Here is a 20572-nt window from a genome sequence, read left to right on the forward strand (position 1 = left end):
ATCTATCGTTCATATTTAGTAATTCATCATGGCAGATACAACGAAGCCAGCCGAACAGAAACCGGAGCCGAAAAATGACAAGAAAACAGAGGATGAAAAGGAGCAAGATTTGGTAAAACTACTTACATCTTAACGAATAATAATTTTAATTGTAATTGGCTTGATTAAGTACGTTTTCTGATGATATTTTTCGAATTGGGGTTCAATTTTGTGTACAGGTCATGATGACAAAGCAATTTTCTTGAAACACAGCATGAAATCGTTTGGGTGGGACTGAAATTTAGACAGAGTCGCCGGCTTCGGTGCTCTTCCATAGGCATAGCCGCGCCGACTGGTCTGGGGACGGGTTTTCAAGCTCAGCATCGGGTGATGGTTCATTGCCGCATTAACGTTAATGCACGATCCATCAGTTTGAGTTAGTGCACCAGTTTGAGTCCTTTGAAATTTGACGATTTTAGATCAGGGCCATGCCCAGTGGTGTCAAAACTTCAATTTCATGCACATTCATCAGTTCATCATTCATGCATTTTCATAAATTTAAAAAATATTCGTCAAGCAAAAATTACTGATTCACAAAATGCAAAACCAATTCAATTGATGGCGGCAAGATCTAGTCTTGAGGACGCAATGATGATGACTTAAAATAATGAAATATACTTCTTCATCATTGACGTCTTGACACTCTTCCCATAGTGATAGTCGCAGAAAAAGCCAGAAGAGAAGAACCAAAACAAAGTCAAAGATGGATTTCCTAGGGAAATCCATCTTTTAAAACCAAATTACCAAAATCATGTGAAGTTTATGAATTTTATTGAGTTTATGAATTTTATTGATTTTTACACCTTCCTACGCCTAATGCGTAACAATTATGATATAAAAATGTAGAAAATAAAGGTTTCTTACCTAACCTAACTGATGCCGCGTAGACCCCTCGATCCACATGTAAACAACGGAAATACAATAGCTTCGACCCTTGAACCATTTATGTATGACGTACTTCCGGCTAGCAATGCCGTTCTGACGAATAGAAAAAAATTAGTATTTCACAAATACTAAAATTTATTATGTAATTATAAATAATTATCAGCAGGGTGCGACCTAAGCGCTTGCCCGCGGCAAGTAAAAGTTAGAGTCGGGCAAGTGTTTTGAAGCAAAGACAAAAACTGCTTGCCCGAATCGGGCAAGCAAAATTCTCCTATGGAAATTATATATTAGAAAGATTCCCCATATTTCACTATCAAAATATAGAAAAGAAAAAGAGACAAAAAAAGCAATATCATTAATTTCTTCTTTCAAAAAAGTTTATAATTCGAATGGCAAAATTTGCGCCATTTTCTGCAATAAACACACAGCTCAGAGACGTACACACACACGCGCAGAATCAATGGCAGTCTAGCATACCTAGCTAGCTAGCGCCTAGTCCACACAGCCGATGCATGTAGTTAAGTTTCTATGGAGTACGGTGCTGCACGAACGAAGTTTGCTCTGGAAGAAATCTCCCACAGAACTGTCAAAATTCACATTTCTTACCAATGAAAATGCTTGTAATGTCCATATTTCCTAAAAATTGGGGTAGCTCAGTCATTTGTAAGCAGTAAAAGGAGAAATTTTCACTTCTGTTATGCTTCAAAAAGATCGGGTTTCGAATGATCGTCTGTATCGCACACACTGAAATACATTGTTTGACAGTCCCACATTATATGCATTTGTGTGTATGTTGATAAACGTGGTTTCTTTCGTCCCTTTTTTTTTGCCAAGGAAATTGATAAATTTTCTTCTTTATTTATGACTGGATAGTTTGAGCTTTCTTCCTCTCTATTTTCTTTCTTTCTGCCTATCTTTCCTTCTTTTGAATCTCTCTTTATTTCTTTAAATTTCCTTCCTTCTTTTGTTCATTTTTTCTGTTACTATAGTTGTCTTTCTTTTTGTCATTCTTTTCTTTCTATCTTTTTTTCTTTCCTTCCATCCAACCTTTGTTTCCGTCTATCTTTAATCCTTCCTTCTTTTTCCCCTTCCTTTCATTCTTTCTTACTATCTTCCTTCCGTCCATCCATTCTTTACCTTTTCTTCCTTACTTTCTCCATCCCTTTCATTCTTTCTTTATTTCTTTCCTTCATTCCTTTCTTTTTGTCTTTCATTCTTTCTTTCTCCTTCCTTCCTTTCTTTCCTTATTTCTGTCTTTCGTTCTTTTGATCTTTCTTTTTTCCATCCATCCTTTCTTTTCTTCCTTATTTTTTCTTTCTGCTTTCCTTCATCTCTTTCCTTCATTCCTTCCTTCATTTCTTTCTGTCTTTCGTTGTATCTTTCTTTTATTTTTTTATTTTTTTTCCTTCCTTCCATCTATCCTTATACCTTTTCTGTCTTCCTTTCTTCCTTCTTTCCTTTCTCTCGTTTTCTTTCTTTCCCTTTTCCTTCCTTTCTGTTTACCTTTTCCTTTTATTCATTCCTTTCTTTCCTTCCTTTCTCTTCCTCTCATTTTTTTTTCTATTTTTTTTTTTTTTTTTTTTTCCATCCTCCTTTTCCTTCTTTCTTCCTTTCTTTCTTTCCATCTTTCTCTTCCCCGCAGCCATTCTCTCTCTCTCTTTCTTTCTTTCTTTATTTTTTGTTCTTTCTTCCTTTATTTCTTCGTCCTTTCTGTCTTTCTTCTTACTTTTTTTTCTTTCATTCTCTCCCCCTCTCTTAATTTTTTTTTCTCTGGTTATTTTCAGTTATTTCCCCTTTTTTTTATTGTGTGTCCTAGTCCCCTCCAAAATATATGGAAAATATATGAAATTAGGAAATTAATTAAAGAGCATATTTACCATTTATTTTGTCATGATGTTCAAGATTAAAATCATTAAAAAAAATACAACTACAAGGTACATCAGTAGTCATGTTGAAAAATGTATTTTCAAAGCCGTCAATGGTATGGTATGTAAAACTATAAGGCTATAACTTGTTTTGAAGCAATAAAACTTTGTTTTGAAGGATTTTTTCGGGCAAGTGAAATCTATATTCGGGCAAGTATTTTCTAACTATCTGCAAATTTACTTGCCCGACTGGGCAAGTGCTTCTAAAAAGTTATGTAGCACCCTGATCAGTATTAAACTCTAATTTAAAGTTGTGGATTAACTGTGGAATGCCAGTTATGACATAAATCTCTAACAGTAGAGGTTCAATGTATCAGCTCGTTCGACTCCAAAAACATTATTGCCTGGGAAGGGTAAAGTATAACAATTAACTTAACCATTAAATAATAAGTAAAGGCCACAGTAAACATGAGAAGCATCCACTGTAAACAAAATTTTGAAGCGTTTGGCTTCCCATAATTTTAGCATAGAGTTAGACCATGGTCTAAGTTAAACCCGACTTCAGAATACGGGCCATACATGTAGAGTCTAGCTGGTTACGAGCTTTACATCATTGATTGTTCTACTTGTGAATGGTCAACTTATAAATACAGTGTATTGTCTCTCCATTGCTATGTGAATCATGTTATTTGTCTTACAGATAAATGGAAATTGTACACCGATTTCTTGTGAAACTTTGCAAAACCAAGGTCATTTGGCATTACATGTACACCAACAGGTGGATCTGGTACAGTTTAAAATAAACTTATATGTGAAAATCATGAAATCTAAAGCTGAAAATAAAATACCGAAGATCACCAACACAGATAAGCACATGTGGGACAGTGTATTGTTTTGAAAATAGTCCCAACAATTTCATTTCTGAATTTGCTTATTTCTCAGCATTTAATTTCTTCCAAAATCCTTCGGAACACATTTTTTCACAGAGATGTTTGTTTGGTAATTTGATTGGATTCGAAACTCATTTTGAAATATTTGGCAATCATTATCACTACTAGTATTTATCTTTTATACTGTAACTTCGTAAAATAGCCTTGAAGCTGGTAACAAGCCTAACCTGTTTGCTTGACAGCCAATCACGGCTCGCCATGTAGTGTCCATTGTCTGGTATCGGTTCTATTATATATTGTTTTGCTCTAGCGTTTTAGTCATTTATGCGATTTTACTCCGATGAGTGCATGTCGCAAAAAGCTTCAGGCTATTTTACGATCGTGCGGTACCAAGCACTTGTTTATATGCTGTAACTTCTTCGCTCAATTTTCGTGAATCTTGTTTTATAACTATTATTTTCTCTCTTTGTTTGTATTAATAGTCTGAGGAAGACAAACTGCTTCAGGAAGAGCTGACGATGCTCGTGGAGCGACTTCAGGTAATAAATTCATTCAATCAGTTGAGGAACTGGAACAAAAATTAGGATTGTCCCAGAAAACAAGGATATCATAAACCAAGACAAATCATGTCTTGATAAATTGAGATTGTTCTTGTTTATGAGGACAGTATTTTTTTAATTCCCCCCTGTCGCATACAGAAGGCAATTACAGGATTTAGATTGCTAAAAATAGATTCATTGACCTCAATTATTATAATAATCATAATGATAATAATAATAACAATAATAGTACTACTACTACTACTACTACTATGATAATAGTAATAATAAAATATATCTTACATATCTATATTTCTAACCAATTTTAATATACCAATAAACAATTTCACGTGCCTGACACCATGTGGCTGCTGATTCCACTCCACTGAACTATATGTAGATGACAATAAGTTTTATGTGCATGTTCTGTAATTGTTTTCTAATGTATTTTTTTGTTATTGTATTCCAGGGCCTCTAAGTATAACAGTGTTTGAACCACTGACAGAGTCACCCTGGTAAAATAAGACGTAATAAAGAAATAAATAAATATAATAATATTAATGATAATAATATTGGTATATTTACCCAGGGTAGGTACAGTTTTCAGTTCTGAAAACTGTTCTCCCAGCAGGCCCTGCTATTATTATTACCCGGCTAAGATAGGCTACCTATTCAGGTGCACACAGCTTTTTGAAACAGAATGAGTCTTGTACTGCTTGTCACACTCAATCCACTAAATCATCATTGTTTGATTTACATGTAAATCTTACTTTGTACTTACAGGAGAAGGACACATCCCTCTATCGGCCAGCATTAGAACAACTGAGACAGATGATTAGAGCATCAACAAGTTCAATGACCTCTGTTCCTAAGCCCCTGAAATTCCTCAGGCCTCACTATGACACACTTAAGGAGATCTATGAAAAGATGGCGGTTGGTGATAACAAGGTACATTGCTATTTGCTGAAACCCTTTGTTTCACTTTGTTAGAATATGTTTTTTCATGTTTAATACTACATATTTGCTTTGGATAAACTTGACCGAATCCCTCAAGTTTCTGAGAACTATGACATAATCGAAGAGATCTAAAATGCGCCTAGAGTTTTCCATGGTGAAGAAGCAGAGTGTAGTGATATCAAAGGACCCCAAACTCGACATTTTCGACAAGTGTGTTCTTGAAGACGGACAGTCAACCTGTCCGAAACGTCGAGTCTCTCTACCACTCATCATCTCTACTCGCCGACTCAAGCCAGCATCTCCTCATCAGCTCTACTACTCAAGCTGTTCTCAACTCATCAATCTTTCCTGGTTTACAGTCCTTTTCAGGACTACTTTCAAGAAAGAATACTCTACTCTCAAATCTCCACTTTCTCGCCTATCCATTTCTTCTCTTCTTCTATCCACAGTTTCTATAACACTCCACATGGTGTACCGTAAACCACATCAGCGATTGTACATGCCACCATGCAAACCTTCAAACAACATCCAAGTGTGTTCTTGTCGTCTTCAGGAGAATGAGGAGTATCTGATTTATGCTTACTTGGTATAAACAATGGCAGTAAACTAAGCTAACAATGTATATACATGCACATAACTTAGTATTAAAAACTTATTTTTTTGTATTCTTGTATGTTGTTTTTCAGTGTTTTTGTGCTGATATCATATCCGTTCTTGGCATGACTTTGAGTGACAACAAGGACTGCCTGACCTTCCGCTTGCTGGGATCCAAAGAAGATATTGCATCCTGGGGTCATGAATATGCCAGGTACATGTGTAATAGTCCATGTATTTACTGCTCTGAGATGCTTTACATCAGGAAAGCACTTTATGCTTTGACAGGCCATGAATTTCCTAATAGTCCAGGATAGAAGAGGCATAACCTTGTTTTTTTATATATACAATATTTTTTGATGGTTTCTTGTCAATTCGAGGGTGCTGATTACGAATGCATTTCATAGCCAATGTGCGGACAATTTTATGATTTTCATGGGTAATTTGCATATTTTGGTGGCCATATTGGATTTTGCCAATTTGCGGAAAATGCTCAAGGTTACACGTGTGGCATCATCCAGATTCGTAATCAGCACCCTCGAATTGACAAGAAACCATCAAAAAATATTGTATATATAAAAAAACAAGGTTTGGTCAAGTTTCTATGGAGCCTATCCTGGACTATAATACTCATAGAAACAAACTTCTCACCTAAATACAAAACAATCTTAAATTTTGGCAGAAATAAGCTGCTGAAAACTGCTTTTCTAATAAAAGAGAGCCGAGGAGTAAATTAGAAAGTCAAAAGGGGCCTAAGCTTTCGATCCTAGCAGAATCTTCGTCGGAGGCAAAATGACAAACATTTAAAGTGGAACAACCATAATATAGACCACAGACATGCAACACCAACACTAGAAACAAGGAGACAAAAAGGGCATTAGAGAGTTGTGATGACCTTTTGCCCTTATTGTCTCCTTGTTTCTAGTGTTGCTGTTGCATGTCTGTGGTCTATATTATGGTTGTTCCACTTTATATGTTTGTCATTTTTGCCTCCGACAAAGATTCTGCTAGGATTGAAAGCTTAGGCCCCTTTTGACTCTCTAATCTTAAATTTTATCAAAATTATCATCATCAGACAAACCTGATTTTCCAAACTATTAATTTGTACACTGTATTAAAGGGAGAAGATGAATTATCCTGGAAGCTTGACTGTGATAAAATCTAATGGATTGTATGTTGCACAGCAGATAAAGTACAGCCTTTGTTTTTCATCTACTTGGAAATTGTGATAAATCATGCAAAAATTATTAGGAATCATTTAATGTGAATTAATGCATATGGTTAGACCCTTCTGTGGGCATTGAAGCACAACTTGCATTGGTCATTGAAGCGCAATTGTCTGCTTGAGCCCCTTGGTGTTGTTTGTTCCTTTTTTAACAAGTAATCTTGTCCTCCTTTGTCTAACCAGGCATCTTGCAGGAGAAATAGGCCAGGTCTGGAATGAGACCGATGCGGAGAAGGACCAGGCCCAGCGGGAGAAGCTCCTGACCCTCGCCAAGGAGATCGTACCCTACCACATGCAGCACAACGCCGAGGCCGAGGCTTGTGATCTTCTCATGGAGATTGAACAGTTGGATCTACTTCAGGATTATGTAGATACCAATGTGTTCCCCAGAGTCTGTCTTTATCTCGTCAGGTATTGCCAATTTGAATGCTCATTTAAGAATAGTGATTTGTTTTTGCCTATTCCCTATTGGAAACAGATCTACTAAATGATCATGTAGACACTAATGTGTTCCCTAGGGTCTGTCTTTATCTCGTCAGGTATTGCCAATTTGAATGCTCATTTAAGAATAGTGATTTGTTTTTGCCTATTCCCTACTGGAAACAGATCTACTACATGATTATGTAGATACCAATGTGTTCCCAAGAGTCTGTATTTATCTCGTCAGGTATTGCCAATTTGAATGCTCATTTAAGAATAGTGATTTGTTTTTGGCTATTCAGTACTGGAAACAGATCTACTAAGGGACTCTGTAGATACTTATGTGTTCCCCAGGGTCTGTCTCTATCTCGTCGGGTATTGCCAATTTGAATGCTCATTTAAGAATAGTGATTTGTTTTTGGCTATTCCGTACTGGAAACAGATCTACTAAGGGACTCTGTAGATACTAATGTGTTCCCCAGGGTCTGTCTCTATCTCGTCAGGTATTGCCAATTTGAATGCTCATTTAAGAATAGTGATTTGTTTTTGCCTTTTTCCTACTGGAAACAGATCTACTACATGATTATGTAGACACTAATGTGTTCCCCAGGTTCTGTCTTTATCTCATAAGGTATTGCCAATTTGAATGCTCATTTAAGAATAGTGATTTGTTTTTGCCTATTCCCTATTGGAAACAGATCTACTAAATGATCATGTAGACGCTAATGTGTTCCCTAGGGTCTGTCTTTATCTCGTCAGGTATTGCCAATTTGAATGTTCATTTTAGAACAGTGATTTATTTTTGCCTAGTCCCTACTGGAAACAGATCTACTACATGATGAAAATAGATACAAATGTGTTCCCCAGGGTCTGTCTTTATCTCGTCAGGTATTGCCAATTTGAATGCTCCTTTTAAGAATAGCGATTTGTTTTTGCCTATTCCCTACTGGAAACAGATCTACTACATGATTATGTAGACACTAATGTGTTCCCCAGGTTCTGTCTTTATCTCGTCAGGTATTGCCAATTTGAATGCTCATTTAAGAATAGTGATTTGTTTTTGCCTATTCCCTACTGGAAACAGATCTACTACATGATTATATAGATACCAATGTGTTCCCCAGGGTCTGTCTCTATCTCATCAGGTATTGCCAATTTGAATGTTCATTTTAGAACAGTGATTTATTTTTGCATATGCTTTGACAGAAGCAGTTAATTCAACTCCTGGATCTGTATATATCTTTTCAGTATTGCCAATTTGAATGCTCATTTTAAGGGATGCTCCGGGCTGAGAATGATATGATTTAAACAGATAAAGAAAAATCAGACAAACAAAACACTGAAAATTTGACAAAATCGGACTAGAAATAACAAAGTTATTGCATTTTAAAGATTTGTATTATTCTGGTGAAACAGTTTTAGGCATGTCTTCATTAATAATCAATGAGAATCTTGATGATGTCATATCTCCACTTGTTCTTTTGTTTTTTAATATGAAATTAGGTTTATTCATTTTATTTTACCAAGAACTGAAAATTGGAACTACAACTGATTTAGTGCATTACATATTTCTTGCTGCAACTTATTTTATTATAAAGAAGACAAATTATTCACACATGAATGAAAAAATGAAACAATTATGATTTAATGTAATAACATAAGAAAAAGGAAAGTGAGGATGTTACATCAACAGACCACCTAATAATTATTCATGATGATGTGCATATAACTATTTTCACAAAATATTGCTTAACTTATTAAAAATTCAATAACTTTGTTATATGTTAACCGATTTTGATGAAATTTTCTGCATTTTGCTCTGTGAATTTTACTCTACTTAATATTTTCAGCCCAGCATACCTTTTTAAGAAGAATGATATATTTTTGCCTATTCTCTGTTGGAAAAAGCTAGATCTACTATGGGACTCTGTAGACACTAATGTTATCACGAGGGTCTGTTTTTATCTCATCAGGTATTGCCAATTTTAATGTTTGTTTAAAAATAGTGATTTCTTTTGGGTATTAATAGAAATTATGGCCCCGTCTTACAAAGAGTCACGATTGATTGATTCAATCAACCACAACTATGGAAAGCCACCAACGTCAACATCTATGTTGCATGTTTGATCAAAATATTTTCCAACTGTGATGTTAATTCATATATTCACCACATTCTTGAAAATTCACCACATTCTTGAAAATTCAGTGCGCTTCTCTTTGTTTACAAAGGGCATTGTTCAAATTTCTCGTAGAAAAGATGATGGATTTCCATAGATTTAATGTTGATCATATCAATTGTAACTCTTTATAAGACGGGACCCATATCTTCAAGAAAAAAAATGGCTATGTATTCGGGAATCAGTTCCAATGTGTGTAGCATTAATGCAAATTCTAACTATTCTGAGTTTGTGAAGTTAGAGATGAACACTGACAACTTTGATATGAAATGCTAAAATACTCGTAACTGGTGTTATACTGTCCCACATATGCTTTGAATTTTGCTTGATTATTTGTAGGATAATATGAAAATCAAATTCTTTCAAATTCAGTTTCGTTCACATATCTCCTTGCAATCCATGTATTTGTAGCTGTGTTAACTACGTGCCAGAACCGGAAGACTCCATCCTGCTGAGAACGGCCCTGGATATCTTCAGAAAGTTCAATAGTTACCCTGAAGCCATGAGGCTGGCAATCCGGCTGAATGATGTTGAACTTATTGAGAAGATTTTCACATCGTGTAAAGACAAGTAAGTCATTATAAATTGTGACCAGCCACCCAAAAAGCAATGGCCCGAATTCACCAATCAACGGCCGAGATCTGAGGGGGGGGGGGGGGGTTAATTAACCCCCCTCCCCATTATATGTTGGTCTGAAATAGCCCAGTTGAAGGTATTGTTTAACTTTGTGAGCAGCCGATTTAAAGAATTCTCAAACCAAGATGAAATATGTGTACAAGTGCATGTATTAGAACCAATAAACCCTGAAAACAACCATTATTGAGAATGAAAAGCTAAAACTACAAGGCAAACCCCGATTTTGTAAATAGGCGTCTTATAGACGCCTAAATAGTACACATAAGTGTATGGGATGAAATTAAGATGGTGTTTTCGGTCACTTTATATTTCAATTTTTGAAGCACTAAATAATTATTTTTGAATGCAATTTTTTCTGGGCTTCATTTTTGTAACATATCACAGACACAGGTGACAAGTGTGACCTTCTAGCTCAGATTTTTTAAAAGTCAAACCAATGTTAACCAATCACTTTAAGATAGGGTTAAATGTCTAGTTGGGATCCCTATAAAAGACATCACTGCATTGGTGGTAATCATGCTAAGGGGACGCGTGGTACTGCGTATTAATCCTATTTTAGCTGGGCTATTTCGCACCAGTATATACTGGGGGGGGGGGTCAATTTGACCCCCCCTCAGATCTCGGCCGCTGATTGCGCAATCGCCGCAAAAATTTGCAAGCGCGTAGAGCCGGATTTAAACTACAAGAGTGTATAGTAAAATTTTCATATGAAATTTGCCATAAATTTGGTTTTTTGTGTATGTATTTGCCTTTAACTCAATTTATATAGCTAGTAGAATGCTAATTTTTGGTGGGAGTATCAATTATTACATTTCTGACAAATTTCTACAAAAAAATAGCAAAAATGTAATTAATTTCTTATGTATTTTATTGTTTTTTTAATTTTTTTGTATTTCTTTGTTTTTTAAACCTTTGTTTTTTATTGTTTTTCCCGATAAACTTTGTCGAGGACCCTTTTGCGATCACAAATAGCATAAAATAAATCCATTTAAACCAACAAAACTAAAAATAATCATACATTTATGATTTTTGGTTGAAAAACAGAATTTGCATTGACTTTTTACACGGAATCACGTTTTTGAGCAATTTCTGGTCTGACATGCACTTACAAAACGTTGTTTAATTTTTGAACCGCGTACCCGGGCGTCGCAAATTTGGTCTCAAAAGATGCGCAAGATTTGAAAGTAAAAAGTCAGTGAGTGGCGCAGTCAAAAAAATTCGTGCGACGGCGTAGTGACAAAATTTGTTGAGGGGGGTCAAATTGACCCCCCCCCCAGTTTAATAAGGGTTAATCAAATTGCATGTGCATGTCAGCACTAAGCATGACTCTATCAAAGCCCGTCTAACATAATGCGATTCGTTGCGATCCGAATTTCAAATTAATTGTGAGAACATTTGATATGGATATTCCAACTGATAAAATATTATAGATCAGAGTTCAGAATAGTGGTAGGACTACTGAAATCAAAATTCAGTCCTGTTAGAGCCTCCCTGAATGAATAAAAACAAATTCAATTCCAAATCATAATGACGTCATCATCGGCTGCGACTTCATGTCATATTAGTTTTCCTAACAATATACCAAACTTTAAATAAAATAATTTTACTCCTTGGAACTTTCATATTTTATGCAAAATTTGATTTCTTGAAAAATTGTGTCGCACCAGATCGCATAGTGTAAGACAGGCTTTAGTCACATTTAAATCTTTTTGACCCACCCCTCCTGCAAATAGCCAAAATAATAATTGGTCTTAAAAAAGTAAAAATTAGAAAATTACCTTATTTGAAAAAATTCTTCTTCTTTATAATGTGAAAATTTGAAGTTGTAAATTGAATAAAAAAAACAGATACAAGTATTTTTTCTTGACATAAATTTTTTTGCGGACTGCTCGGAAGTTTCACAGAGATTTTTTTTTTTGGGGGGGGGGGTGAGCAAGAGTCCCTAATGCTTGAGTCTCACACCTAATGTGTTAGACTTGGCTGGTCTGACAGGGCCATACAATGTTCAGTAAAGGTTTTTGCGCCGGACACTGAAACAAGTGTACAGGACCGAAACGAGTGTGCAGGACCAATTACTTGACAGGAGTATCTTACCTCTTTGCTGCTTTTTTTGTAATTTCCTAATATGAAGGTATCTGATGTAGTAATCTCTTTAAAATGAACCTTTTAACAAAAACTTTGGCGTCCCCTCTTTAGTTGACAACAATTTATACCTTGACCTTTTCATCTGTAACCTTTGATCCTTTGACCCAACTAGGTTGGTCCAGAAACAGCTCGCCTACATGCTAGGATCCCAGCAGCTCTTTTTAGAACTTCCAGAGGAGACCGAAGACTATGATGATCTCGTTGAGATTATGTCCAATACTCAACTCAATACACACTTCCTTGCTCTCGCTCGTGAGGTAAAGCACTTATTTAATTAAGCAAAGATAATGATATTGGTTATGTTTACAGCGCCACATCCGGTAAATATAATGTGCTCAAGGCACTGGAAATATAGGTACGGTACTCAATGAGAGGGACGACCTGCAAGGTGCATACTACTCAAATCAAAACAAAAATAAAGATGTGTCGGAAAAGAGCAAAGATATGATTATAGTCAAGGGTCTTTGATATGCCATTCCAGGTGACATTACAGTAGTGACAAGAATGACATGATGAGAAATATTTTAAGCAGGAAATTCATTGGGGGAGTGTTCCATCAACATTTCTCATCTGACAAAATGTTAGATCTGACAACGTTTCTTGCTTTTGATTGGTTGAGAAACTTACATGTAGATGTTTGGCTGGTTTGATAATTCTCAGATGAAACAGACTCTGATTGATAAAATATCAAACAAGTCCTTTCATGAAATACAATTGCACAGGCTCCCCATTAAATTTTGTATACAGTTCAAAATTCTACTCCTAACATTCAAATCTCTTCATGGACATGCTCCAAAATATCTCTCTGAATTAATCCAGGCAAACACTCCCAGTAGTTCCCTTCACTCTGCAAATCAAAATTTCTTAACGGGCAAAAAAGCAAAAACTAAACTTTTTGGTGATAGGTCCTTTTCAAGCTCTGCCCCACGTCTTTGAAATACTCTTCCAGTTTCTCTCCGTTGGATCCCAAATATCACATCATTTAGATCAAATTTAAAGACGTATCTCATGAAGAAAGCATATTCAACATAGCCCCATTTTAGTGTCCTTGATATATATTTTTTTAATTTCGAATTCACTTTTGTTTGTATATTTTTGTGTTCTACATTGTAAAGCACTTTGATATGGATTTCATGAAAAGCACTATATAAGACTTAATTATTATTATTACTACCCAGTTTTTTACTAATTACCCATATGTGATAAAGCTTTGGACAATTTGTTGTATTAAAAATAGATGGCAGAAATGAAACAAGTTCTTAATTGGTTCCATTCATGATTGTTTTCGTTAATCTTTTCTTCAATTTATTTCCAGCTTGACATCATGGAGCCCAAAGTCCCAGAAGATATCTACAAGAGCCATTTGGAATCAACCAGTAAGTTTCTTTAACTGTTGAATGCAGGGATTCATTTCACCAACATTTTTCCTCTGACAAGTTGTCAGATCTGACAACTTTGTTTGATTTTGATTGGCTGAGAAGTACAGTTCCTATGGTAACTTGGATAAAACAGGAATTGTCCAATATAACGACCGAAAAGTCCTTTCATGAAATGCTTCCCTGAATTCTGAGGTTCCTATAGACTTTGTACAGGGATCATTCATGGATATATGAAAGAAAATGGATAGTGTTTGTTGTATGATGCCGCTCATACCACCTTGAACACGGGGGGACCAGTCTAATGTATTACTTTACACATGCGTGACCAAGTTATTTCCAAACACCCCCTAAACGAGTTTTTCTCTGTGTGCAAAATAACCCCCTAAATAAGTGTTTAGTGGGCTTAACTGACACTTTTTGGCCCCTAAATAAGTTGTCGCAAGAATATGACCCTGGGGAAAAACATACCCTAAACCTTCAAAACTACCCCTTTTTTGAAAATTTGTGTTTTTGATACCCTGAACAAGTGCATGCGGGGCCCGCGTCCAAAACTGCAAAAACACCCCTTTAAACACATTTTTGGGTCACGTATGTGTACAACAATATATTTGAATTTCCCCCTCGGGACCTTGAAGCTAAAGGAAAAGTACTCCATGACACGATTCGCAGTATATGGGTCCATACCAACACATAGGAAACACCACACACAAGCATGAGAAAAAAAGTGTCAAACTTTGTGTGTGCTTGACCTTTTGGAGTACTTTTTTAAGTGTTTGTGGTGGCCTCAAAGGAGCGTGTTGTGGCTCTGCCCATTTTTTTTTTATCAATGGCATCACCAGGTTCCATGATTTAAAGGGGAAGTTCACTCTTACAAAAACTTTCTTTTTTTAAATAGCAGAAAAAAGTATATAAAAATCTAATATCAGAATATCATGAATACTATTTTGACACAGCTTTTCTAATCTCGACATTTATCCTTTCCAGGGCCGTCCTTTGCTCCGAGCGGATCACAGGTAGACTCTGCGAGACAGAACCTTGCTGCGTCTTTTGTCAACGGTTTCCTAAACGCAGGATTTGGACAGGACAAGTTGCTTACAGATGATGGCAACAAGTGGATATATAAGAACAAAGAACATGGTAAGTTTAAAGGGGTTGTGCCTGGATTAAAGTGATCGAGTATTAAAGGTAGCTTGTCAAAAGACAGCATAGTTTCTTTTGCACATGAATCCTGTAAGTGGCCTCTCATTACCAGTTCTCACCTTTTATTATAGACAAAGGTATGGGAAATGGTGAAAGTCACTATGAAAAGTTGCACCGTGCCTTTTATAGCAGGATTTCGGCTAAAAGTCGTGGCACAGACTTCAGGCAAAACTCTGACCTGTTGGGGCACTACATGCTGTCAGTACACACGATGATGTTTCAAGAGCAAACTCTGAACATTTTTCAAAGCACCATTCCATGCTTTGCAGTTAATAAAAAGTGATATTTTCCCCTTCACAGATTAAAGTTAGAGCTTTATCATATTTATTGCCTTGGATGTTTTGAAATAGCACAGCCCTCGGTTGTGGTGGGGGGGATGGCTTAGCTTATTTACCCCCCCCCCTTCAGATCTCTGCTGTTGATTGCATTATCGCGATGAAAATTGGCAAACCCATCACCCATGATGCAATCTTCTAAATTGAATGGTTAAGTTTACAAAAATTACTCCAATTTATTTTTGATTGTTTGATCATTCTAATGATACATTTACATTCACTGGGCATGTTGGCTCAGTGGTAGTGCGTCCGCCTCATGAACGGGAGGTCGTGGGTTCGATCCCCGGCCGAGTCATACCAAAGACTTATAAAAATGGGACCTTCTTGCCTTCTTGCTAGGCGTTTTAGATTGGAGAAGGGTAATAATAACATTACTATGTTATCCAGGGCCCGCTGGAAGAGCAGTCTTATGATTGAAGTGGCTACCCTGGGTGAATAAAACATTATTATTATTATTATAAAAATCATCCCTCGGCTGTTAATATTTAAATATACCTTCAAATATGCTAAATTCAAAAGAGTAACATGTAGTTTATTTATTTTTTGCAGGCATGATGAGTACAACAGCATCCCTAGGGATGGTTCTATTATGGGATGTTGATGGTGGTCTCACACAGATTGATAAATACCTATATTCATCAGAAGATTATATAAAGGTAAGTTGCACTATGTTTTTTTTTTCTATTTTCACCTAGATGTTGTTTGAAGGTTTGCATGGTGGTATGTACAATCGCTGATGTGGTTTACGGTACACCATGTGAAGTGTTGTAGAAACAGTGGATAGGAGAAGAGAAGAAATGGATAGGCGAGAAAGTGGAGATTTGAGAGTAGAGTATTCTTTCTTGAAAGTAGTCCTGAAAAGGACTGTAAACCAGGAAAGATTGATGAGTTGAGAACAGCTTGAGTAGTAGAGCTAGTGAGGAGATGCTGGCTTGAGTCGGCGAGTAGAGATGATGAGTAGTAGAGAGACTCGACGTTTCGGGCAGGTTGACTGTCCGTCTTCATTTTCACCTACTTGTACCACGTCCACTAGTTTAGGGGTCTTTTATTGTATCTTTGCTACTCTGTCATTAGCCTGGAGATGTCTTAGCACGTTGCATTGTGAAATCAGGTCTGGAGCTCTTTTAGCATGTGGTATTGTAAATTCATATGTGAGAAATTAGTACAATCTTAATTTATTATCTCTATTATCGATTCTCTCACCAGTCTCAAGCTTTTTTAGCATTGGGCATAGTTAATTCATGTGTGAGAAATGAGTGCAATCTTAATTTATTATCTCTTTTATCCTTTCTCTCACCAGTCTGGAGCTCTATTAGCATGTGGCATTGTAAATTCGGGCGTGAGAAATGAATGTGATCCAGCTTTAGCTCTCCTGTCTGATTACGTTCTTCACAACAACAATGTCATGAGGATAGGTGCTATATTTGGGTAAGAAAGAAAGCTATCATTTTTATTTTAAAGAAATTTAAACACAAAAAACTATCATTTGCTTTGTTTCAGTCAATTTAATCGCAAACATTCTTAATTATCATGATATATTCATCTATTGAGGTTTTATGATACATTGGATATATCTCTGGACTGGATTACGAAGTCGGGAGTTCAAATTCCACTGTGACTCTCCTATCCATTTGCAAGCTGTCAATATACTTTTGCCTTCACTTCACCCTGGTGAGGTCAGTGAATACCTGGCAGTAATTGGTTCCTGAAAAGCTAAACTGCCCAACTTTGGCAACAGAAAGCAAGTGACACATCATTCAAATTTGAGTTATTGTTTTTTCTAAAACGCCCTTTTTATGTTGCACGTTCAGGCAAAATTTGGGGAAGAAATGATTATGGGAAGATATTGAAGAAAATATGCTGTTCAATTGCATTGATGCCTATGTTAATGATGAACACACATTGCTCATTTACAACAAATGATACTTTTGTAACTTGCTTCCTTTTGCCATAGTACGGCAGTAAAGTTCCTATGTGTGTATGGTAGCTATGCTAAACAAGGATAATAATCTGAACACTATAAACAACTTATGCTTAGATTTGTTACATTGTACCTGCATTAACATTTTATTGGCAATTGTCTCAACATGATGCTGTGTGTGCGCAGTGGTTTGTAAATGCAATTTAGAGGTGAATAACCTTTATATAGGATAGGCATAATAATAAAGATAATTGATTGAAACACTGCTTTTGTTCATTCATTGTATCGCAGTCTTGGTCTTGCTTATGCTGGATCTAATAGAGAAGATGTGATTAGTCTTCTTCTTCCAGCCTTAGCCGATACCAAGTCGAATATGGAGGTAAGATAGTCTTCTTCTTCATACTTATTCATGGATCAATTCATCTGATTTTTGTGTTAATTGATTTTACTATTTTGTGATCCCGTCTGAAGTATTAGGATCTAATATAAGAATGCAGACATGATATAGACATCAAAATCATCAACAACATCAATTTTACCATCATCATTAATATCATGTTATCATCAAATCAATATCATCGACGTCATCTTCTTCACGATCATTGCTGCCATCACTGACTCAATCATCAGTATTGATTTGTCATCATAATCGTCAATTTTCATCTGTTATCAAGATTGTCACTAATATCCTCTTAAGTACCAAATAATGTAATTCCATATCCGTTTGACATTTACCAATGTTCTACCTATAAACATATTAGATCTTTCTGAAAATGTTTTTTTTATGCATCTGTATGGACGAGTATTTGATGTTCTCTTTCTTTCTACCCATACTTGTTTGTCAGGTGGTAGGAGTGACTGCTTTATCGCTGGGTCTAATCTCTGTCGGGACCTGTAATGGTGAGGTAACCAGTACCATTCTACAGACCCTGATGGAGAAGACTAAACTAGAACTCAAAGATAACTTTGCCAGATACCTGGCCCTTGGTCTAGCCCTCACATACCTTGGTGAGTAATTTCTGAAAGAATCCTCAAGACCGTGACCACGTATTTTAGTTCCATACCTTTATTTTGACTAGCAAGTCCATTGAGACACATACCGAAGAAGAGTATAAAATTAATATAATTGTCAATAAGCCCCTGTTCCACAAAAGAGTATTGAGATAATGAAATTACCAAAAAATTGTTGCATTTTAGAAAATTTTTTGATACCATGTCTCTGCAGAGCAGATTATAATTCGTAAACATATTTTCGGCATTACTCCTATGTGTTTAAGATCACATGCTCGATATGTATTGAAAATCATAAGTCAGAAAAAATTGGAACCAGTGGGATATGAATCTGTCATCTACTGCTTACCGGGCAGTGACTTAACCACCAGTCTATTCTGGTTCATGGCTAAATCACGATGAACTGGAATTCAAATACCCTCGGTCCTCTTCTTTCTGACTCATTAATATGCAAATGCAGTCCGCTGTGGACAATAGATAGTAAATAAAGAGGCTTTACTAGCAGAAAATTATAATTTTTAAACAACGAATGTAGAATCAGCCTGTAACACAAAGCTTAGCAATGATCATAGAACATTTTTCAAAGATTGATTGCATTGAATACAATGTACAATCAATCAAGCCTACGGGACACAGCTATTTTCACTGGTGGTCATGTCACATCCTATGTTTTAAATATTTTGTTATCAGGTAAACAAGAAGCAGTAGAGGCTACCCTGGCAGCATTAGATGTCCTCCCAGACCCTTACAAGGAGTTTGCTAAGATTCTTGTCGATGTTGTAGCATACGCAGGTGAGTGGCTTTTAATCTTTTTGTCTAGCCTGAATGAAGTTCAGCAGAGACCTCGTAATCACTTTTCCTGTTAGTCCGTTGGTCTGTAACAAAAATGTTAAAGTTTTGGTTTAACTTGCTATCAATTCTTTATATCTGCATCAATCATGTTGATACTTGGTAAGAATGATCCTCGGGTAATGCCACATGTGTAGTGTTGAAGTCGGTGAGGTCAAAGGTCATGTCGGGGTCAAAGGATCAAATTATCATTAGGTATTGTCACATATATCCCTACAATACATTACCCCAAAGGCCATCTTGGGGTCATATTGGCTGTTTATTAATTACGAAATCAAGCGAGATTTGTGATTCAGGAACGACCTTGTCAATGATCTTCTCATTGTGTGTTGTACTTTATCTAGGGATAACCATGATCAAGTGGCTGCACCTTTCTTATCTTATCAGTCCATATATTTCTATGACACCTCGATAGATCCTTGTCATTTGATTGGTTGTTCGATATCGATCTTTCAGCCCATCTTACAATAAAGCCATCCATGCAGTTTTGGATCCAATCATGGTGCAGTTTTGTCCATTCCACATGCGCACCTTAGACCGCAGGCACCACAAGTAAAAACACTCGTTTTTGTAGCACTTGTGTTATATGTACGCAACAATCAACAGATCGAGGTTACACTTTATTAGCATATTTTGCATCAAAATTCATAAATTTCAAACGAAAAAGGATCTTTTTAGGTGTCATATAATCAAATAACAAATGTTTTTTGTTCTTGCATTTTTGCAATTGACAGAATACTTCATTTTGTGAAAAATTAAATGAATGATCCATTCAACTAGTCTACGCCTCGTTGAATGGATCATTTCATTTTTGTCTCACCTGCATAGCAGAGTGAGACTATAGGCGCCGCTTTTCCGACGGCGGCGGCGGCGTCAACACCAAATCTTAACCTGAGGTTAAGTTTTTGAAATGACAGCATAACTTAGAAAGTATATGGACCTAGTTCATGAAACTTGGTCATAAGGTTAATCAAGTATTACTGAACATCCTGCCTGAGTTTCATGTCACATGACCAAGGTCAAAGGTCATTTAGGGTCAATGAACTTAGACCATGTTGGGGGAATCAACATCAAAATCTTAACCTAAGGTTAAGTTTTTGAAATGTCATCATAACTTAGAAAATATATGGACCTAGTTCATGAAACTTATACATAAGGTTAATCAAGTATCACTGAACATCCTGCTTGAGTTTCACATCACATGACCAAGGTCAAAGGTCATTTAGGGTCAATGAACTTTGGCCGAATTGGGGGTATCTGTTGAATTACCATCATAACTTTGAAAGTTTATGGATCTGATTCATGAAACTTGGACATAATAGTAATCAAGTATTACTGAACATCCTGTGCAAGTTTCAGGTCACATGATCAAGGTCAAAGGTCATTTAGGGTCAATGAACTTTGGCCAAATTGGGGTATTTGTTGAATTACAGCCATAAATTTGAAAGTGTGTTGGTCTACATGTAGTTCATAAAACTTGGACATAATAGTAATCAAGTATCACT

The 20572-nt window shown here is 36.2% G+C and overlaps 1 protein-coding gene across 2 annotated transcripts in view; it reads left to right on the forward strand.

Annotated features, from left to right (window-relative positions):
* Positions 1-20572, forward strand: part of LOC129263275 (26S proteasome non-ATPase regulatory subunit 2-like) — a 28926-nt gene continuing 8354 nt past the window's right edge. Inside the window, exons 1-14 of one of the 2 annotated variants that reach the window (XM_064101059.1) lie at positions 1-112; positions 4162-4218; positions 5002-5166; positions 5862-5983; positions 7178-7405; positions 10003-10161; positions 12485-12629; positions 13688-13748; positions 14736-14888; positions 15836-15942; positions 16587-16714; positions 17499-17586; positions 18053-18215; positions 18909-19010. In XM_064101059.1, the coding sequence (XP_063957129.1) occupies positions 29-112; positions 4162-4218; positions 5002-5166; positions 5862-5983; positions 7178-7405; positions 10003-10161; positions 12485-12629; positions 13688-13748; positions 14736-14888; positions 15836-15942; positions 16587-16714; positions 17499-17586; positions 18053-18215; positions 18909-19010 (1762 nt within the window). In that variant the 5' untranslated portion in view covers positions 1-28. The remainder of the gene's footprint in view (positions 113-4161; positions 4219-5001; positions 5167-5861; positions 5984-7177; positions 7406-10002; positions 10162-12484; positions 12630-13687; positions 13749-14735; positions 14889-15835; positions 15943-16586; positions 16715-17498; positions 17587-18052; positions 18216-18908; positions 19011-20572) is intronic. The other variant, XR_010293912.1, reaches the window with a different exon arrangement.

Source organism: Lytechinus pictus, chromosome 6 (assembly GCF_037042905.1).
Source record: "Lytechinus pictus isolate F3 Inbred chromosome 6, Lp3.0, whole genome shotgun sequence".
Lineage (NCBI taxonomy): Eukaryota > Metazoa > Echinodermata > Echinoidea > Temnopleuroida > Toxopneustidae > Lytechinus > Lytechinus pictus.